The 23299-nt window shown below is 48.7% G+C and overlaps 1 protein-coding gene and 1 long non-coding RNA gene across 8 annotated transcripts in view; one reads left to right on the forward strand and one right to left on the reverse strand.

Moving 5' to 3' along the window:
* The window catches only part of LOC147015290 (uncharacterized), a 57822-nt gene that overhangs the window by 19587 nt on the left and 14936 nt on the right, over window positions 1–23299 (forward strand). Inside the window, exon 2 of the long non-coding RNA XR_015050279.1 lies at window positions 9322–9409. This is a non-coding gene — a long non-coding RNA (uncharacterized LOC147015290). The remainder of the gene's footprint in view (window positions 1–9321; window positions 9410–23299) is intronic.
* Window positions 7089–23299, reverse strand: part of LOC147015291 (uncharacterized) — a 299609-nt gene continuing 283398 nt past the window's right edge. For all 7 annotated transcript variants that reach the window (XM_085849901.1, XM_085849898.1, XM_085849899.1 and 4 more), the window contains one exon: window positions 7089–8188. In XM_085849901.1, coding sequence (XP_085706027.1) covers window positions 8111–8188 — 78 coding nt within the window. In that variant the 3' untranslated portion in view covers window positions 7089–8110. The remainder of the gene's footprint in view (window positions 8189–23299) is intronic.

Below are 23299 nucleotides of genomic sequence, written 5' to 3' on the forward strand. Positions count from 1 at the left end.
GTCTAAAGGGTCAAGGGGTCGAAGCAGTCTATAAGGTAAATGGATCTAAGTGGTCTGAGGGTTGAAGAAGGTCATAAGAGGTCTAAGGGGTCTAAGGAGTCTAAAGGGGTGTAAAGGGTCCAAAAAGGGTCTAATGGAACTGAAGGTCTAAGAGTCTAAGCAGGTCTATAGGGTGTAAAGGTAGAAAGGGTCTAAGGGAGTATAAAGGGTCTTAAAAGATCCAAAGGGTCTAAACTGGTCTAAAAGGTCAAAGGAGTCCAAAGGTATAAATGTCTAAATGGGATGTTCCAGTAGTCCGTAACATTGGCAAAAATCGTGTGACCAACAAACAGACAAGCAGACAGACAAACACTACAGACCAACATACTTGGCAAAAATTTTTTTCTGCCAAGTAGTAACAGACCAAACCAACCAACATACTTGCGAATCTTTGATTTTGCAAGTAACAAATAGAGATAATAATTATGTCGTTTCAAAGAAATTCACTGCAAATGTGAGTTCATATAAATGAAACGGGCCATTCAATTATCTTCAGCTTCTTTTAAATATACTGAGCCAACTTACCCATATTTTAGTGCAAATTCTGCTGTTGAGTTTCTTTGGAGAGTCGTTAAATGTTTGGACAATTTGTTGTCATTTTCATTTTCAAGAACGACTGTAAACTTGCATTGTTCTGGTGGCTTCTCAGTTTGCTTTTGAAGAAATTTTTACCTGCCACATGTCGCAGGTTTAAAAGAGCTCCTCGTTGTGTAATTGTTGCACACTGCCACTCCCTATTCCATCTCCATGCGCTGCACGACGTCATCGCCCGTTGCCGATGGTTTTCAGTGCCCGGCGATGATGCATGCCGAAAGGGCGTACACAGTTTGCACTTTGTTTGTTGTACTCCATCCCTCCCTATTCCATCTCCAGGTGCTGCACAATAGGCCAAAAGGTCAACATAGGCAAAACATAGGTCAAAGGTCAACAACTAAGGTGAGATTTCTAAAATCCTCAATTTTCATCCGATTGACTTGACATTTTAAGAGGATTGGCATATCATTTCACTGAATTCAACGAACAAGTATTTTTTGAAGTCAACATAGGCCAAAAGGTCGACATAGGCCAAAAAGTCAACATTGGCCAGATTTCTAAAATTGTCAATTTTCATCTGATTGACTTCAAATTTGAAGAGGATTGGCAGATTTGGTCAATTAATTCAACCACCAATTATTTTTAAGGTCAAATTTGTTTAATGAATTTCGCAAGTACAGTCAAAACTATGCCACCCGTCGGGACCGAGCAAAAGTGGCATAGTAGCGAGAGTGGCATAGTAACGAGATTTTGTAAAAACGGCCTTATTTTCTCAAGTTACCCATCTGTAGTTAATCTTTAGACAAAATTTATTCCAGCAAGTAAAAGGCACGACTGTTGTATAAGCTAAGCGAACGGAGAACATACACACACTAACAGAGTTCACACACTAACATATGGCATGGCGAGAAATTCACGACACACAAAGCTTTCAAGAATCGTCGGCTGGCGCATCTTCTTTCGGCGGATCTCGTGCATCTCGTTGTCTAGCCGATCGCACGCTTGCATCACACCGGGCTTCCCGCTTCTCTGCTGCATGAACTTCCGGACGGTGCTACAAGCGCGCTGGGCTTCCTCGAGCAGACGATTCCCTCCTCCACAGTTACCTCGTCATCTTCGCTTTCCACTGGCTCCTCACTGCACAGAATCTCCTCCGCAATCTCCTCCAGCGTGAAATACCCGCCAGTCGCGAGGCGCTCGTCAGCTTCGAGAAAGTCAGACAGCTCGATCTCCTCGTTCTTGTGCATCTTTTCCTCGGCAGGCAGAGCTTCCCAGATGTCGGGCAGCTCCGCATCCTGTGGCTCAGTTTGGATCTCCTCTTCGATGAACTTGGCCTTCGCGAAATAGTTCCTGATCGTCGACTTGCCGACCTGCTCCCAAGCACGCCGGGCGACGTGTAGAGCGTCGAGCAACGTGAACTTGAACTCCTTTCCCTCGTCTATGGCCTCAAGCCGGCGGCATAGCAGGAGCTTCTTGTAGTGGCGCTTGAGGTTCTCTATGATTCCCTGATCCATTGGTTGCGGGTGGCTGTCGTGTTGGGTGGGAAGAAGACCAGTTGGATGTTGTTCAGATCGAGCTCGGGAGGGTGGCCAGAGAAGTTATCGAGACAGACCAGCACTCTGCGTCCCTGCTGGCCGAGTCGTCCGTCCCACGCACGCAACATCTCCTCGAAAAGCTCCACCGTCATCCACGCCTTCGAGTTCGCCTTGTACTTGACCGGGATCTCTTTGTTCTTGAAGGCACGGGATTTCTTGGAATTGCCAATCACCAGAAGAGAGGAACTTCTCGCTGCCGCTCATGTTTGCCCCAACCAGAAGAGTGATCCTTTGCTTGCTTTCTTTCCTCCAGTACACCGCTCTCCCCTGAAAGCCATGGTCTTGTTCGGAAGCAGCTGCCAGAAGAGTCCAGTCTCGTCCAGGTTGAAGGCGTCGTCTGCGGAGAGCACTGCCCGAGTAAGGGCCGGAGGAACCTGTTGTTGCCACTCAAGAAGGGATTGCGAATCCACCGCTCCAGCTTCGCCCTGCACTGTATTGAACGTGATGCCGTGGCGCTTCTTGAAATTGCCCAACCAACCGTCGCTCGCCATGAAGTCTGGGATGTGCATCAGCTCAGCCAGTTTCATCGCTTTCTCCTTGATCAGATCACCGCTGACAGGCACATTCTGTCCTCTTGATTGCTTCAGCCACATGAGCACTCCCTCATCAAGCTTCGGGTCATGAGCCTGCATCAACTTCATGCGCTTCGATGGAAATCCAGCTTTGATTGCAGCCTCGATTGCATCCTTCTTGCTGAGAATGCTCTTCACGGTGGTTCTCTTAACTTCGACGCCCCATTTCTTGCTAATCTCCCTGGCCAACTTGGACTGATTCGGCTCCTTCTTCGCGGCATCGATGATCTCCTTCTTCTCCTTCAGCGTAAAGTCGGTTCGCTTGCGTTTCTGAGCTGACATTATGGGCTGAATTTGAAAAAAAATGATGTCACTGTTGTACGTGTGCCTGCGTGTCTGTGTGTGTGCTCGCGCTTTTTTGTGTCTCGTTGTGCGTGTTGTGATTGGCTTGTTGTGGCTGGCATCGGGGAGAAGAATCGCGTGTTTTGACACAGTCTGACTATGCGCGTACGTATTGAGTTATGTTGTGCGCAGCTGGACTGTAGTTCGTCGCTTCGCCTTTGGACGTGAGTGTGATAATCGAGCACTGCGCAATACAGACTTTTTCACGACTCGTGCCTTTTAACAGTCACACAGTAGTGGCATGGTAGCAAGAGTAGGGGGTGGCATAGTAAATTTATTTTGTATTGAATTTTGTCGGGACCGAGCAAAAGTGGTATAATAGCGAGAGTGGCATAGAAGCGAGGTGGCATAGTAACGAGCTTTGACTGTATCATGCAATGCACGACATCTTTCTTGTTTGTTTGTTTGTCCGGGCGATATCTCGGCCATCCTTCGAGCTCTGAAGCTAAAATTTAGGCACAATAGTGAAAAGTGCTTTGGCAAACGGTATTTTATATATTTTTTGATTATTATCGATTTATTAATTACTTATTTATTTTCTCTCATCTGGGCAATATCCCAGGCACCTTTTGAGTTAAGAAGCTGATATTTGGACACGACCGTGACCAAGTGATTTGTCGAAAAAGGGTATTTTTGATTTAGTGATTAATCAGTTAATCAATTGGTTATTTAATTTCCCAATTAATTGCTTAATTTTCAAAAAGTTACAGATTTCAATGAAACAGTGGTAGCTTCGGTATGCTATTAGCCAATTGATTAAGAAATTATTTTATGATTACTATTTATTTATTTTAAATATGCAATTAATCAATCAATTATTGTACATGGCTCCCAATTCTGTCTCCCTGTGCTGCACGGCAGCATCACCTGATGCCGAAAGCTCCCCAGCAATGTTGCTCGCTGGAAGATATGTTATTTATTTATTTATTTGGCATGGGGGTGATCTACTTTGAATGTAGCTCTACTTGTTCTTGCTCTTGTTGGGGATCGATTTTTGAAATGTGCATCCATTGGTCATACCGATGTCGAACCACACCCACATTCATCTCTTGACTCTACCCACCATAGCACCCAGACAAAATTTTATATATGGCCGCCATCTTGGTTTTCTGGTGGGCGAAACACATTAGGCCTGTCTGTAGGCCTCTGCTGATAATTATACTGTCCAGACTTGTTGCATCAAATTTCCATTGGCTTTATATAGGTCGAGTATTAATTACAATGAGGGACCCCGAAAAAAATGTCACCATACGTTGAATAAAAAATGTTAGCAAGGATTAATCAAGCCCGTCCGCATCTCCCTAAAAAAAATAGTGTTACTTTTTGAACAACCCCATATTGGGGTGAAACATCTATGACCGTGTGACGAATCAGCTCCTTCTGATATAACCTTGGCATAGGCTGACCTCGGTGAGAGGTGTTGAATTAATCTTTTAATCGTGCTTTAAATGTGCATTTCCCAATTGGCCCATTACAGGATTTTTAAAGGAAATTTGCTCGCACTTTATGCTGAAGTCCCATATCTCGAATGACCATGTACAAGTTTTTGGAACAAAAGGTTTATGACAACAAAGAGAGCAGGAGGGCAGAGGGACACACACACACACACACACACACACACACACACACACACACACACACACACACACACACACACACACACACACACACACACACACACACACCTTATTCATTCACATAGTAACACAGGACATCCACCAATCAGGACCATACTCTGTGTAGAGTGTTGGTGCTGCCTAAGCAGTCTCCTTGGCGATTTGGCACAATCCTGAACAAGTCACCACTCCAACACAGGATATCAGCCAGCTGGTACTCATTTTGTCAACCTCAAAAGGATGACAGGCCTCGTCAACTCCACCTGGTATCAATTCAACAGCCAAGCAGGATTTGAACTCAGGATCCTCGGATCCCAAGCCCACCACCAAAAACATTAAGCCAACACCAGGCATAAATAAGACAGACATGGCTCTATCTAATCTTACTCATTCACATGGGACCACGGGACAGAAAGGGCTATATCTCATCTTATTAATTCACATGGGAACACAGGACAGACACGGCTCAAGGTTAATGAGACAGATTAGAGACTGTAAGTTGAGCTGTTCAACAGCAAGGTTGATGGAGATGAGTGGATAGAGGAAGCAAAAAATAAATATTTTGTGTCACAGGCTACTCTTAGTCCTGTATATGGAGCACCAAAGTGATGACATGTTGGCATCACAACGCACTGACTGGTTTTACACCCTCATAGAATAACAATAATAGTTTTGTGAAGATTGTGGAGTGTTTCGTTTAGATTGTAATCACCAATGGGAGAGTTATACCTGCAGCTTTTATCGTCTTCCAAAGTAACCAAATGTTAAGTAGCAGTGCATTGAACAAATAGTTGTTTTTTATTATTCATATGCAGCCTGTGGGTGCTTGGCTGCATCATTGTCTGGGGGGCAGAGTTGTGCTGCAATGCAATGCCCCCCCCCCCCCGTTACCAACATGCAGGTACTCATTTCACCAACCTTGGAAGGATGACAGGCCAAGGCAACCCACCTGTTGCTGATGACAGGGGCTTGAACTAAAGATCATCAGATCTTAAGCCAGCCATCCTAACCATTAAGCAAACTCCAAGCTTCATCAATTAGGTGATTTCTCACTTTTATTCGATCAAAACAAATTTAAAATTAGTGCAAAAAGTTGACATCACAGAAATTGCGTACTCATCACCGCATTCCATGCACGGAGCCAATGTAACCCTCTGGCCGCTCTACATTAAAAAAATAAAATATATCTATTGTTTCTTCAATTTCGTTCCTACCTACGTGTGCAGAAAGACAACCAAGCACTAGTTTATGTGTATGTAGCTGCCATGTAATTCTTCCATTCTGAGTCTGAAAGGTCAGTGGTTCAAACCCTGGACAAGTCTTTAAAAATTGGTATGTGGTGCTTCTTGGCACATTCATCATTAAAATAATAGAGAATGGATAAACAATGCTGGGAAGAGAATCGCAAACCACCTCGGAAAACCCTTTTTTTTCCTGTTAGGTAAAACACCCTGCAACCCATGCCTGGAGAAAACATTTTTTTTGAATGCTGGCCACATTGTGCATGCAATCTTAATGTAACTTTGTATGATGCTAGCTTTTACCATTGCACACATTTATTTTCTCAACTTGGTTGTGGGATGACTTTGAAAGCCATAAAATACAAGTTGAGGAGTCTTCCTTTGTGCTGGGAAAGGAGGTGCACAGAACATACTGCACAAGCGCAAGCACATCTATACTTGCCACTAGAGATGGAGCCCAAATTTTCTGAGCCTGAACCTAAAAAACTGGGAAAAGGCAGGATTCCCAAATCAATTTCCCGCAATTTTCCAGGAATTTACCAGGAAGAAACACTAGCTTCAGCTCGATTTATTTGAAAGCTTTTCTCAGTTCAAGCTCAAGAAAATTAGGCTTGCACCATCTCTAATCTCCATCATATGTGGTGTGCATCTCTAATCTCCATCATATGCGTGGCACAATAGACAACATAAAAGATAATGAGCACAAAAATATTATCCTGAACTTTGAGTTGACCGGAACTTTCAGTCGGGCCTCAGCTGTCGTTCCATCACATGGTCAAGGATGGTTGTCAATGCAGATTACCTGGTTATTGTAAAGTGAAAACAAGGATGTAAAGTGAACCACACAAGGATGTAAAGTGAAAAAAGAAAAAATCTATGATCAGATCTGGTAATTTCGTTTTTGAAACTTCAGTATTCAACTTAAAAAAAAAAATTTAATCCACACATCGTCCACACAGCCACACAACAAATAATCCACACATCGTCCATTTTGTTTCAAAATAAAAATGTAGACTTCACAATCGATTTCAAACCTGCTAGAAAAGCACCCAGTTGACTTTGGAGGGTGTGCTGAGGATTCACACTGCGTAGAAAGGAAAGAATTAGAGCAGAAAAGCATCGGCACAACTTTTCAGAAATAGAGGTAAGTTAAATTTTTCAATGTTTTATTCAAATGAACTGGTTGCAGAAATATTCACTCATCACATTGTCAAACGTATAAATAGACCTCAACAAGATGGCTTCGGCAGCACGTAACAAAATTCGGTTGTTCCAAGTATCAAACAACAAAAAGCAAGGTCCTTGCGATTACAACAATTTTAAAAAGCCATGGAACACTGTTAGTATGCAAAGAAAACGAGTTTCATTTTTTTTTTTTGGATGCTTTCTTAGGAAACTTCTCAGGAGTGTTTTTTATTTAATTTTACTTTTTGTAGAACTCGACCAGCGAAGTAAAGTATCAAAAGTTACAAAAAAGCCACAGAGGTGTTGGCCTTTTCCTTAAGAAGAAATTTTGGCAAAATTCCTTTTCCTTTTCCTTATTTACATTTTGGCAAAAACTGCTTCACGAGAAAAGCCATATCATGTGAGTTTACGTCGTGTGGTGGTGGTGGCCGTGTGCAAAGCAGGCGCTGGTTTTTACACCACTTCAAAAGCACATAGAAGGCTGCAAGTTTGTTGCAGGTTCATGCACAAAAAGCAAGGCCAAAAAGTGTAAAGGGCTCTTCAACACCTCCTCACTCCAGAAGATGAGTGGTATTTTACCACTCACTCACTGGTATTTTTTTTGGGGGGGGGGGTGGAGATTATTAAACAGAAATCGAGCAACGACAATCCGTGCACCAAAAGCCGTAAAATCGCAAGCCGTTCCACCAAAACACTTGCTCGGAAATAAAGAAAAATTTAAACACAACAAAAACAAATGATTCAACTCTTCCAAAACACGGCATTTGCAAAGTGGACCAAAGTCAATGCCATCGAATTTCATTTCAAGGCATATTCAATACATCACAAACATTTCTCCCCATTGGTTCCTTTCAACACACAAGCAAGAAATAACAGACACCCAAAGGTTTTGGTGCCAATACTTTTTAAATTAACAAACCAAGTAACTCCAGAGTCCAGAAAAGCTTTTTAACTTCCACGTGGCTGGAAACCTGATTCGCACGATCTCAGGACAGTGGCTCCTTGCTCTTATGCATCTTCACTATATGCATGAGAGTTGAACGAATGTCTTCATCCATCTGGCCCTGGATGAAAAGACATTTTTGATGAGACTAAAGGTCTATTCAAATTATAACCAAACAGAACGGTCTGTTCACAACAACAGAAAATTAGCCTGGTGTTGGCTTGGGGGTTAGGGCGGCTGGCTTGGGATCTTAGGGTCTTGAGTCTGAGCCCTGTTGACTGCTGAATACCTGAATTAACACCAGGTGGGGTTGACCCAGCCTGTCATCCTTCTGAGGTTGGTGAAATGAGTACTAATGTACTAGTATAAGGGCATGGCATCAGCAGCATAGTTGTGCTCCAACAAAATGATAGCTACCTGGCAGCCAAGCTGCTACATGCAAGAAGAGAAAGAACAGAAAATTATTATGTTTTGTCACACAACAGAACCCCCCCCCCCCCAAAAAAAAAATCGAAAAATAAACTCTTTTGGCATAAATTTACGTCTGGAAGGATGGGGATACATTCCCTGTAAACCCCCCCCCCCCAAAAAAAAAATGGAAATGCCTCAAATGCAAAGCAATTTGATTTTCCAAATCATGCAAAATGACTGTGGCTCATTTTAGATCGATTTGATATGAGGTTTAAATTCAATAACTAATAAATAAAATATTAAATTAAAAATCAATTTTAGTTCACAGTTCAAAACATACCTGGGATTAATCCAAATGCACTGCAATATGTTCACAGGCCATGTGGATTTATCAAATGGAAACAAAGAGAAATCAAAAATAATAATACTGCAACCACCCCGCCCCACAAATAAGCGTACACATCCTCACTATATAAAATTAATGTACCAGTGTTTGTGTGTGTGTTTGTTTGTCACGCTACTCCTCCTTCATTTCTGGGCTGATTACATCCATACTTGCTACATAGGATCAGCATGACCCCAATTAATGTATAGGGGTGTTTTTTGTCTTTACCGGTGGTCTTGGGGGAAGGGGGAAAGTGGGGGGGGGGGGAGAGGGAGGGACAGGGGACGCAAATTATCCATGTAAATGTGTATCGAGTAGTGCCGCCTCTAGGTATGGGGAGGGTACTTCAAGTCTCCACCATTTACATTACAGTATTCCTGTCCCCACGTTTTCCCGTGCAGCGAGGTGTTTTGAATTATATATACGTAACCCGGGTTTTTTCTTTTTTGCCTACACAGAGCTGTCAGTTACCTATACACCACCTAAATAAAGATATGCATCAGAAGAACGTGTTACATGCTTGGAAGAAGATCGCCCCAAGGGAAGGTACTCTGTTAGTATACAACAATGCACACTTTCAAAGTTATCATAAAGGACCATTTACACACTTTGTATATGCCAGGTAATATGTGGGTAGATTGAAAAATAAATTGAAAAAGAGAACTTAGGAAAAAGCAGAATATGTGAGGGAGCAGAGGCTATGTTAATGTGGGTAAAGGAGAGAAAACGAAAGGTTGGGAGAATATAAAAGGAAGGGAAATATAGGGAAGGGGCATGGATGACATATACAGACAAAGATGGGAGTGGGGGCAAAACTTTGCAATTTTTACCCTGTGGACACGAAGTGAAAAGTGGGGTTTAGCAATTAATTCACTTTTGTCTGTCCATCCATCTACAAACGTCAGTTTATGATCGAGGAACAACTCAATTTCATTTTAATGTTATATTTAGAACATGAATCGGAAAACAAGCCTATAGTTTAACGAACTTTGGCTCTGAATTCATCCCAATTGCACATGTGCAGAGGAGTGAGATACTCTTTTTAGTCTGTCTGCCTGCTTGGCAGTCAAACAAAATTGAAAATCATTGCAAACAAGAAACTTACTGTTTTTCGGGGCATCATAAAGGATACAAACAACAGGCATGGATAACTAACATAATGCGTTAGATAAGGTGGTGTAATAGCTACTGCATCAATGGTGGTAAATTGTCGGAAATATTATTTTTATACGCTCTTTTCAATCTCAATATGATTTCAATTGAATTATATATCTGAACACTGCATGGGGTAAGGTGTTCTATGAACTCTCCAGTTGCATATGTGATATGTCAGTTGTTCCCAACATATTTCAAAGTTGGCACTATATCTTCTTCTTCTTCTTCTTCTTCTTCTTCTTCTTCTTCTTCTTCTTCTTCTTCTTCTTCTTCTTCCTTCGGCTGCTCCCGTTAGGGGTCGCCACAGCGGATCATCCGTATGATCCGCATAGTGATTTGGCACATGTTTTACACCGGATGCCCTTCCTGACGCAACCCTGGTCACCTCTTACGACACAGGGATATGGTACACCTATTTTAACCGGGGTATACACCAGCCCAGTACACTGGTACTCACTTCACCGACCTCGGAAGGATGACAGGCTGAGTCAACCCCCTGGTGTATTAATTCAGTGGCCCAACGGGGCTTGAACTCAGGACCTTTTGGATCCCAAGCCGCTGCCCTAACAACTACGCCAACACCAGGCTACCCTTTGTGAAGGAGAGAGTTGGCACTATATATATATATATATATATATATATATATATATATATATATATATATATATGTATATGTATATATATATATATATATATATATATATGTATATGTATATATATATATATATATATATATATATATATATATGTACATATATATATATATATATATATATATATATATATATATATATATATATATATATATATATATATATATATATATATATATATATATATATATATATATATTTATATATTGTTACGGTTGTGGAAATTCGCATTACACCATAAAGGGCCCTCAGGTGAGATATCTCTGTAAGTACATGTGTAGTTAGCCCAAACCCATTGTATAGAGGGAATTTATGTGATTCATCCGGGCTGCGATGCTTTGAGTTAACCATTTTTCTGTTCTATCTTTTATTTCAAACAAACAGCATCTCAACAACCACGCCATCCCCACCACAGCGCCAACCACACTACAATGACGCCACCTCCACCATCTACGCTACCACATCTTCGCCACTCGCCATTCAGTAAGCCCCGTGCGGTTACGATCTCCAGGGAGGAACAAACAAAAACCAACAACGATGCTCGGGGGCTTTTCCCGCATGTTTCTCCCGTTTAAATTATCCGCGCTCGGTGTGGGGGAAGTGCGATCCGAGCCGGAGGTCAAAGGTGAGAAAAGTTGGGGGCCTCTTTTTGGGGGAATAATTCTCTGGCCTTGAGCCAAAAACTGACTTCCCCGGCCCCTGCACGGGGCGGGGTGGAGAGCGAGAGGGCACGCCCCCCTTCGAGAGGCTTCTCCAAGAAGCTTGAAGGGAGGCGGAGCCGAAAACAAGGCGGAGCCCCGCGCTACAAAAGGGCGGACAACACGGACCCTAAAAGTTGAGTTGGTTTTACGAAGCTTCCTGTCTCCTAAAAGTTGAGTTGGTTCGAGTTGAGTTGGTTCTGCAAGGCTTCCTGTCTGCTTGTCTTGTCGGGGGAAGAGGTCCTGCGCTTGCGGCTTGGCGAGCCACCTGTGAACGGAGGCACGGACGGGAGACGCGCCAGCGCCAGTTGTGAGGTGGACCTGCGCGTCCGGACGAGGAGTGCCGGAGAGGGTTCGCCGGCCGCGAGAGAGGTCGGGGCCAGGCGCGACCACGCTGACAGACGTGGGAGAGGGACTCACCGGCCACGAAAAGGGAAGTCGCGACTTCTTTTCCTTTTCCTTTTCTTTTTGTGTAAATGCTTGTGGTGGCGCCGTCCGTCAAGTAGTATTGTTTTAAGTGTCGCCGTGTGTCGGTCTTAGTCGGTTGTAGCTCTGCATTTGCTTCTATTGTTTTAACTGTTTTATGTGCATTTTTCTTTTGCTGTATATACGTGCCTTACGTGCCTTCTGTGTGAAATAAATGTGCATTGTGTGAACTTGTTCCCTGTTTCGCTGCGTCCTTTCCTTTGTTTGAATTTCCATCTTGCATCACGTAAGGGGTTCGTAGTGGGTTTGAAACGCGCGGTAATTAATCGGAACCGTCGAGGCCGACGATAACACCGCTCAGTTATCACTGAAGCACGGAACGGACCGCTTAAGCGGTTCGTGTCCGGAGTCGGCCTGTGGCGTGGTACGATCGCCCGGTCGACCACTCGCGCAGGTACTTAGGGAGGTCGAATTTGGCGAGCAACCCTATCCTGCGCGGGTGGGCAATTGGCATGATCGTGGTGAGGTTAAACCCCCACCCGTGACTATCTCCCGGCGTTGTTCCGAGAGGGTCACGACGGAATTGTCCGTTCCGGTGGGCGAGGAGGCCGCCATTCGAGTCGAGCGGCCGATCGCACGCCGGCGGGCGCGAATTCGCAACAATATACATATATTTACACATATATATATATATATATATATATATATATATATATATATATATATATATATATATATATACATATATATATATATATATATATATATATATATATATATATATATATATATATATATATATATATATATATATATATATGTATATGTATATATATATATATATATATATATATATATATATATATATATATATATATATATATATACAGAATATATATATACCGGGCGCAGTGGTATGCGCCTGTAATCCGGCTACTCGGAGGCTTGGGTTGGAGGATCGCTTGAGGATGGGAGCTCTGCACTGGGCCATGCTATGAGAGGGCAGCCCGGAATCATGGCGAAACCCAATCCTTATCCCTGTGTCGTAAGAGGCGACCAGGGTTGCGTCAGGAAGGGCATCCGGCGTAAAACCTATCCAAAATCAGTATGCGGATCATAACGGATGATCCGCTGTGGTGACCCCTAACGGGAGCAGCCGAAAGACGAACAACAACATATATATACTTACCGAGTCCAAATCCATAATATATATATATATATTGTTGCGGATTCGTGCCCGCCGGCGTGCGGACGGCCACGTAACTCGAATCGCGGCACGTCGCCCACCGGACGGACAATCCAGTCGTGACCCTCTTGGACTAACGCCGGGAACCAGTCACGGGTGGACCTTTCGGTCTCACCGCGATCGAGCCAATCGGCCCCCGCGTGGGATAGGGTTGCTCGCCAAATTCGACCTACCTAAGTACCCACACGGAGGGTAGACCGGGCGATCGCACCTCGCCGCAGGTCGACTTCGGACACGGGCCACTTAAGCGACCCGTTCCGTACTATCGGGATAACCGAGCGGTGTTATTCGTCGGCCTCGACGGTTCGATTAATTATCGGGCGTCTTAGCCCACGACCAACCCTTTACGTGAAGCAAGATGGGGATTCAATGAAAGAAATGACGAAGCGAAGCGGGAAAACAGTTCAATAATAAGCACATTTATTTCGCGATGAACGGAAAGCACACATATACAATTCCACCAAAAGCACATGGAAAAGAAGAAGACAAAAAGCAAATGCGACAATGAGATCTATCCGACTACCGGGCACTCGGCAACACTTATACAATTTTACTTCACAGACGGCGCCGACAACACATATTCCCAAAGCAAAAGAAAAGAGAACCACCCTCCAGGATGAGGGGGTAGGCGGGCCTGGGGCCGAGACCGTGTCGGGCCTACCCGTCTGATGATGAGACGCGGAGCGGCGGTGGTGCCTCAACTCCGCGGGCCTCGCGGACGGTGTCTGGTAGGGGGTGGGAAGGGGGCCCCCTTTTGTCGCACTATCTCAGCGCGGGGGGAAACAGGAGAGGGTTGCTGATGCTCGGGGAAAGGAGGATTTCACAAAAATCTTGGGTCCCGCGACGAGCGTCTCCACCACGACCTCGGTCGCGCCGCCGGCCTTTCCCTCCGCAGATCCTCGAATCCGACGCGAGCACCCCCTCAACCGCCTTCGCCGCCGCCGCCTCTCCACAGCTCCGTCCTCTTCACTCCGACTCCGCGAACTCCCAACTGCGAACTGCCACTTCAACTCAACTCTTCCTCCGCGAACTGAACTGCCTCGACTGACGAACACGGCCCCTTATATCCCCCGTGGCCTCGCTCCTTCATCTTTGACCCTCTGCCTCCGACCTTTCACCTCTCTTGCTCGCTCCCCATTGGCCCGAGGAAAAGTGGGCGTGAATGCTTTTTGATCCATGAATTTGCAGATAGCGACCGCCCTCCAACGCCCTGGAGGCGGGGCCAAATCGCCCCTCGCTCACCGATTGGACGGAACAAAAGTGGGCGTGAGTCGTTTTTGATCCGTTTTTCTGCGGAAAGTCCACGATGCTTTTGAACACGCTGCTCGGTGCGCGCTCTACACGAGTCCAGCATCGGTGCCCACGAGTGGCGCGAGATGACGGTGATGCGATGGTGGCGAGTTGTGACGGTAAAGGTCGTGGCGGTTGTGGTGAAGCGGCGTTGTGGTTGGTGGTTGTTGTTGTGATGGCTGTTGAGTCGTGGTTGGTGGTGGTAATAATGGCGGTTGGTCCAAAATAAAGATAGTAAAAGAAAAACGGCTATCCTGAAGAGTCGCAGCCCTCATGAATGACATTTATTCCCTCGAGACAACGGGTTTGGGCCTAACTACACATATACTTACCGAGATATCTCACCTAAGGGACCTGAATGGTGGTTTGCGAATTTCGTCAACCACAACACTACCCCCTCCCCTTTTTACAGACTCGTCCCGAGTCGTCAAATTTTCGTGTGCCAGCATGTGTAGTTTTCCCCTAGTACATTTTACCTACGGATCCCTGAGTGCGACATTCATGGTATTTGTGTCCCCAAAATAAATAACCCAAGGGCTGAGTAACTACCTGAACAAACTCACTCATACGGACGACTTAAATAAAATTGCCGGCGCTAAGACAAACATGCCGGGGGCGCACTCATATTTACAGTACATCTTAACCTTAACTTACAAATTTTACACTAAACCATGGCCCAGGATCAATGAGCTCTGCAAAAAGAAAGCAGTTAACAGGGAGCCAGGCTGCTCGCATGCAGTCTCTGGCTCAAAACAATGCAGGTGACAGGGAACGTGGCTGGCTGCTCACACGCAGTCCAAGGCCTTCCTTTTTGAACTGAACGCAGTGAACCACAACGGTGCATGGGCTGCACAAACGCAGTCTCCGTGCCAGCTCAAGTGGCACACGCAATGAACACAACGAATGGATGGATGGATGGTTTGAATTGAACTCAGTGAACCACAACGGTGCATGGGCTGCACAAATGCAGTCTCCGTGCCAGCTCATGTGGCACACGCAATGAGCACAACGAATGGATGGATGAACACAAACACGGTGCACGGGCCGCCACTGCAGGCCCGTGTGGTAGCTGCCAACAGGGCAGTTCTCGCAGCTTGCAAACTGTTGCCTTGCGGATCCTGGCGCACATGGAAATGAACAGGGGGGGGGGGGCAAAGCAAAAATTGAACGGGGCTGGTGAACGTGGGCAGTGGGCATGGCATGGCAAAGGCAGCAGGCAAACACAGCCCGCAGAAGAAGGCCGTTGCAGGCAAACACAGCCGGCAGATGAACTGCCCTGCACAGGCCTTGAAGAAAAACAGCCAGCCGGCAGATGAAGCGGGCCGGCACAGGCCTTGCAGCAAAACACGGCCAGCCGATGGCACAGGCCTTGAAGTACCACAGCTGCAGATGATCCGGCCGGCACAGGCCTTGAAGCAAAGCAGCCAGCAGATGAACTGGCCGGCACAGGCCTTGAAGAAAAACAGCCAGCCGGCAGATGAAGTGGGCCGGCACAGGCCTTGCAGCACAGCAGCTGCAGACGATCCAGCCGGCACAGGCCTTGCAGCACAGCAGCTGCAGATGAAGTTGGCCAGCCTTTGCCGTTCCGTGGAGGTTGGTGGAGGGAGTGCGGTGGTGCTGGCCACTTGGAAGGCGGGCTCGGACCTACCTACCTGTCTCCCTCCCACCTATCGCCTTTGCCTGTCACTGTACATACCCACTCCCTTAATTTGTCAAACCCCAATTTAGCCCCAACTTAATTTTTTTTTTTTTAACTCCCCACTATAAATCGTCCCCTAACCCCCTTTATCGTCTTTGTTCGGCTAACCTATCCTGTCACCTAGCCTACTCCCAACCCCTACGTTCCCTTCCCGGAGGGGAATAAGGGAGAGCTTGCGTCCTGTGTCGAGGCCCAACGAAGCCTCAGAATGGCCTCCCCAGAGTTCAGCGATCTAACCCAAAGTGGGTCCAGCGGCCCACAACGAGAGCGAGGGGATGGATGGTGCGGAGGGGTACACTTCCTAATCTACCCTAACCATTTAACTGTTAAACTACCCCGGGGCTTTCAACAAGCGCCTCTCGCTTAAACTATTGGTTCTAACAACCCAGATTCCCGTCGCCTGTGTTGGTGTCCTTACAATTTCGGGCCTCGCCCCCCAATTTTCTCTCCGTGCCCTCACACGGTCTCATGGCTGGGACACGTGGCTCCCTTTGGCAGGCACGACCCTCTGCCGATTCTCCCGCTATGGCACCCCCGGGCACTACACTGCCTCCGAGCCTACCAGCTCCCTAACACCGGGGAGTGCCCCCCATGGCACCTCCCCTGAAACGCACACGTGGCAGGCTGGCTTCCCAGGTCCCTTTCCGAGGGTCACCCGTGCCCACAACACTGCCCACGCGGCTAATGGCGCCCCGGGCCCCCGCACCAAGCAGGCGCACCCGTGCCCACTACGCTATCCCGGCCCCCCATGGGCCCTTGGCCTACCACGGCCGACTAGCCTGGTGCCCGGGGTACCCACTCAGCGATACTCACCTTTCGCAGCCACGCTCCCAAGCCCGTCAACAGGGCTCCTGCACCCCTCCAAACGGGTTTCGAGCCTACATTCACACCAACAACAAAACGACCTCCATTCTTCAATTTAACTAACCCCCTAACTCACTCTATACTGACCCCGGGTGTCCCTTGGGCGGGAGTCACTCCTCCCCCCAATCACTCATCGCACCATGCATTCCCCATTCGCTCCACTCACACAGACCCGCTGGCCTCACTCACTCATGTACTCACCTCACAACTCTTCAACACACACACCGCTGAACTCTGCCATCCTTCTAACTACCTCCCCTAACTAACTCGTGCTCCCACGTCGTCCCTTAAACTACAGCACGTTCCTTTTAACCTACGTAGCTAAGCTACGTCCCCTCTACACATTCACAGGTCTGTCACTGTCTCCTAATCTCTTTAATCAATTTCCCCAACCTAAAGCTCATCTAAATCCCTCTACCTAATCCATTCCACGGACTCCATGAGGACTTACCCCTGCCCCATGAAGTCGGTCTAACTAAGCTAACCCTTCCCCCTAACTAGTTTCCATCCTGTGTCCAGGGTCAAGGGGATCTTCCACCCCTTGCCCAGGAATCCTGTGCACCCGAAAGTGAGGCTTGCTTTTTTTTTTTTTTTTTTTTCCATGCGCAGCACCTGCGCGGCAACTCGCGCTTTACACCTGCCCGTGACATCATGCAGCTGCACGTGTTCCTCGTCCCTCCTTGGACGGTACCATCCGGCAGGGATACCCCTCCTGCCGGATTCCAACCCCACGTGCAGCCATGACGTCACCGTGCGCAGAAAAAAAAAACAAGCCCCACGTCTCGAGGGGCACCCCACACGAACACATGTGCTTTGCCCGTTGGAGCTTAACACACACGATCGCGTGGAGAACCCGTCCGGTCCAAATCCATAATCCTGCCTAAACTTTGTCCGTTCGCGGGATCGGCAAATCCACCGCTGGCGTTTCCGGACCGGGACTTCACTCTCGCAAGCGTGCACGTGGGGGTCTCGTGCGTTGCACAGCACGGACCTCGTGCTCACTGCTGGGTGAACCCGGCACGGTCCCCGAAACAACTACAGCCGCTACTCGGCTTTCTTTCCTTACATGTCGCCGTCGTCGCCATTCCACACACGCACTCCTGCGTGTTACGACGCTCACAGTCCATTCCATTCCATTCACACCGGGAGACGCGGCTGCGTGCTCCCGCATGCCAACCGACATCTCCCTTACATACCGCTCTCTCACACACACGGTCTCCCTTGCACTCGGCCGTTCACTCACGCATGCTACCTCCCTCGCACACGTGGCTCCACGCACTCGCGGCCTTCCACTCACTCGTGCTGCTCCATTCATACAAACCACACCACTCACACACGCGGGGCACTCATCCGCGGTGCCTCATCCACACACCGTCCCTCACTCACACACGCGGGGGCACTCACCCGCGGTGCCTCATCCACACTGGCCGTTTCATCCACACACACGGCCTCTTCCACACACGGTGCCTCATCCACACACGGCGTGCTGGGAAGCACGTACTCTGGCACCATCGCCACCACACCACTCACACACGGGGTCGCTTCCACACACGGGGACGCACTCACACCTTGCACCACACACACAGGGACAACTACACTGGGGATTCGTGTCCCCACAAGGGTCTCCGGGGCCTCTATACCCCCCAAGCTCTCCGTGCACCCGTTCGCAGCACTCGTCCCCTCAACCTCGCAAAGCACGACCGAACTCACCTGGTCGTGACTCACCTCAAGGGGGCATACTCCCTCCCCTCGTTCCTGGAGGAGGCCATCCAGGTGCTCGCACTGGGTCCCCACACGCTCCGCGAGCTCACCCCCATTATCCTCCACTACCTCCGTGTGTGTGTGTGCGTCACTTACCCCGTCTTCATCGTGCAGTCTTCCCTCTATCGTTCCTATCTCCCGTGTCTCTGCCAACTCTTCACCCTTTACCTCCCTTGTCTCAACTATTATTTCCGTTGTCGTCACCTCGTGTCTCGTCTCACACGTTTTGGTCTCCCCATTTAATTTTTCCCTTTCGGTCACCGTTGCACCCCCTCCCAGCTCGTTCGCTTCTACACGTGGAGTCGCCATTCCCAGCTCCCTGGTCACGGCCTTCATGCCCGCCTGCAGGCATCGGCCCATGTTCTGCGTCTCACCCCGCAGCTCTTTCATTTCTTTTTTCATTTCGTTTTTCATTTCATTTGTATTTGTATCCATCTTTTCGTTCATGTTCGCATTTATCTTCGCTGTCATTTCCGCCAGCATGGCGCATAGCTGGGCCATGTCGGGTGCGCTTGAGTGAGCCGTTTCGGCAGGGGTTGGGGAAGGGTTTTGGTGGAGAGGGGGAGGGGAGGTGTCATACACCGCGGCCGCTGCCGCACCCATTTCGGGCTCTGGGTTCAGTTGGGCGAGTTCGTTTTCCTGTACAATCAACATTTCCTGCACGGGGATTTCATCCTGAGCCATGGATTCTACATTACTATTACACATACCTAATCCACCCGGCACCCGCTCGCCTTGAGACGCCATCTTGCTTCTCGTGAAGGGTTAATTTAGCTCGCTCGTAATTTGGAGGGAATCGGGGGTCGCTCCTCTCACCCCTGGACCGATTCCCATGAATTTAATTGGAGACAGGACAGCCCGTTTTCCCGTTCTCCGTTACCAGTGCTGCGAGGAGGGCGATGAGTTTATATCCCACTCCTGACACCAGTGTTGCAGATTCGCGCCCGCCGGCGTGCGGACGGCCACGTAACTCGAATCGCGGCACGTCGCCCACCGGACGGACAATCCAGTCGTGACCCTCTCGGACTAACGCCGGGAACCAGTCACGGGTGAACCTTTCGGTCTCACCGCGATCGAGCCAATCGGCCCCCGCGTGGGATAGGGTTGCTCGCCAAATTCGACCTACCTAAGTACCCACACGGAGGGTAGACCGGGCGATCGCACCTCGCCGCAGGTCGACTACGGACACGGGCCACTTAAGCGACCCGTTCCATACTATCGGGATAACCGAGCGGTGTTATTCGTCGGCCTCGACGGTTCGATTAATTATCGGGCGTCTTAGCCCACGACCAACCCTTTACGTGAAGCAAGATGGGGATTCAATGAAAGAAATGACGAAGCGAAGCGGGAAAACAGTTCAATAATAAGCACATTTATTTCGCGATGAACGGAAAGCACACATATACAATTCCACCAAAAGCACATGGAAAAGAAGAAGACAAAAAGCAAATGCGACAATGCAGATCTATCCGACTACCGGGCACTCGGCAACACTTATACAATTTTACTTCACAGACGGCGCCGACAACACATATTCCCAAAGCAAAAGAAAAGAGAACCACCCTCCAGGATGAGGGGGTAGGCGGGCCTGGGGCCGAGACCGTGTCGGGCCTACCCGTCTGATGATGAGACGCGGAGCGGCGGTGGTGCCTCAACTCCGCGGGTCTCGCGGACGGTGTCTGGTAGGGGGTGGGAAGGGGGCCCCCTTTTGTCGCACTATCTCAGCGCGGGGGGAAACAGGAGGGGGTTGCTGATGCTCGGGGAAAGGAGGATTTCACAAAAATCTTGGGTCCCGCGACGAGCGTCTCCACCACGACCTCGGTCGCGCCGCCGGCCTTTCCCTCCGCAGTTCCTCGAATCCGACGCGAGCACCCCCTCAACCGCCTTCGCCGCCGCCGCCTCTCCACAGCTCCGTCCTCTTCACTCCGACTCCGCGAACTCCCAACTGCGAACTGCCACTTCAACTCAACTCTTCCTCCGCGAACTGAACTGCCTCGACTGACGAACGCGGCCCCTTATATCCCCCGTGGCCTCGCTCCTTCATCTTTGACCCTCTGCCTCCGACCTTTCACCTCTCTTGCTCGCTCCCCATTGGCCCGAGGAAAAGTGGGCGTGAATGCTTTTTGATCCATGAATTTGCATATAGCGACCGCCCTCCAACGCCCTGGAGGCGGGGCCAAATCGCCCCTCGCTCACCGATTGGACGGAACAAAAGTGGGCGTGAGTCGTTTTTGATCCGTTTTTCTGCGGAAAGTCCGCGATGCTTTTGAACAAGCTGCTCGGTGCGCGCTCTACACGAGTCCAGCATCGGTGCCCACGAGTGGCGCGAGATGACGGTGATGCGATGGTGGCGAGTTGTGACGGTAAAGGTCGTGGCGGTTGTGGTGAAGCGGCGTTGTGGTTGGTGGTTGTTGTTGTGATGGCTGTTGAGTCGTGGTTGGTGGTGGTAATAATGGCGGTTGGTCCAAAATAAAGATAGTAAAAGAAAAACGGCTATCCTGAAGAGTCGCAGCCCTCATGGATGACATTTATTCCCTCTAGACAACGGGTTTGGGCCTAACTACACATATACTTACCGAGATATCTCACCTAAGGGACCTGAATGGTGGTTTGCGAATTTGGTCAACCACAACAATGTATATAGTTGTGGTTTCCCGCCTGTCGGCGTGTGGGCGACCGCTTTTAGCCAATGGCGGCTGCTCTCGCCCACCGAACGGGCAAACCTACTCGCAGATTTCGGAACAACGCCAAAATCCAGCTACGGGTGTGTTTTAAGCACACCACAGCCTTGTCAATACTCTACCCGCGCTACAGAATCCGATCCACGAATGGTCGATTTACCTAATTAATCGCACGGGCAGACTACCCAGAGATTGTACCTCGACGGAACTCGTACGGAAACGAGCCGCTAAAGCAGCTCGCTCCGTTTGCGATTGCCGAGCGGATTATCACCAAGCCCGTCGGACCCGATTCTCTTATCGGTTTATTAAGAACCAACTATATTCCGAACTTAATAATGGCAGTTCAATCGAGGGAAAGGACGCAACGAACGGATCAACATTCACACAAGGACATTTATTATTATAGCACGTATACAATTAGGCGAGGCAAACACGCATGCAATTATTCAAGGCAAACACGCATGAATTTATGCAAGGCAAAGAAAAGAAAAGCAATCAACAAAAGCACGACAAGAAGAACTACAAACATTCTACACAATCACTTAGCAGTTTACTACTTGACAGACACGGCGCCACAACATTCAATTCAAAGAAAACCCCCAGGAAAGGCAAGGGGTAGGACTGGGCCTCATGGGTCTTTATAGTTCACGGAGTTGTGGAGACCGCAGGAACTCCGAGAGACCGGGCTGGTTACCTGTCACCTCCGTGGTGACTCGCTGGGTGCTCCTCGACGTCCCGTCCACACGGCAGCTGGCGTGACCGCGACTCGGCCCAGGCCTCGTCGTGCGGCCCGGTCGATCGGGCCTAGTCGACAACGCCTCAGAGGAACGAACGGGCCTTTGCTCTTTTAGAGTTGATGCTCTCTTAAGAGCCCGCCCGTTCCTCAGCGTCGTTCGGACTGTCCCGGGGCCCGATCACCTCGGACCGTTTGCCGCTGGTTGGCGACTCCTCTCCGGCTGCGCTCCAGCGACCCACAGTTCGGCACGGCCCGGCAGGCTGCGCCCCAGGCTCCGCTGCGACAATCCCGATTGCCTGGTCACCAGGCGACTCCTCACAGGCCACAGACCGACTCTCCCTTGGCAGAAATCTAATCTGAACACACACTTATCGACATAACTGATCTCTGGGAAACCTGAATGGTGTTATGTGAATTTACACAACCGTAACAATGTATACATAATTATATATATATATATATATATATATATATATATATATATATATATATATATATATATATATATATATATATATATATATATATACTAATACGGGCCCGCAGTGGCGGGCCCGTAGGTGCGTAAACGACGACTGGATTGGGGCATTATTTCAATTAGATTGGACCAACCATATCAGAAATGGCCATAACTTGAGAAACACCTGGGAAACATACTCAGGTCCCCAGCGTCAATTGTGACGTCATATCAAACGAAGAAGAATTGTGACGCCCCTCTCTCTCGCCCCTCCTCGCTCCCCCCTCCTCTCTCCCCCTCTTCTCTCGCCCCTCTCTCTTGCCCCCACTCTCTCGCCCCCTCCTCTCTCCCCCTCTCTTGAATTGTGACGCCCCCTCTCTTTCCCCCCTCTTTCTCCCCCTCTCTCCCCCTCTCTCATCCCCTCCCTCCCCCTCTCACCCCCACCTTCCCCCTCTCTCACCCCCAGTCTCGCCTCTCCTCTCTCCCACCTCCTCTCTTGCCCCTCTCTCTCGCCCCTCTCTCTCGCCCTTCTCTCTCGCCCCTCTCTCTCACCCCCACTCCCACCCCCTCTCTCACAACCCCTCTCCCATCCCCCTCTCTCGCTCCTCTCTCTCATCCCCACTCCCACCCCCTCTCTCCCCCCAAGTCTCGCCCTTCCTCTCTCCCCCTCCTTTGTCCCCCTCCTCTCTCGCCCCCTCTCTCGCCCTTCTCTCTCCCCCCTCCTCTCTCCCTTCTCTTGCCCCTCTCTCCCTCCCCTCTCTTGCCCCCTC

The sequence above is a fragment of the Eptatretus burgeri genome, chromosome 12 (assembly GCF_056783735.1).
Source record: "Eptatretus burgeri isolate ZD-2024b chromosome 12, Ebu_testis_v1, whole genome shotgun sequence".
NCBI lineage: Eukaryota > Metazoa > Chordata > Myxini > Myxiniformes > Myxinidae > Eptatretus > Eptatretus burgeri.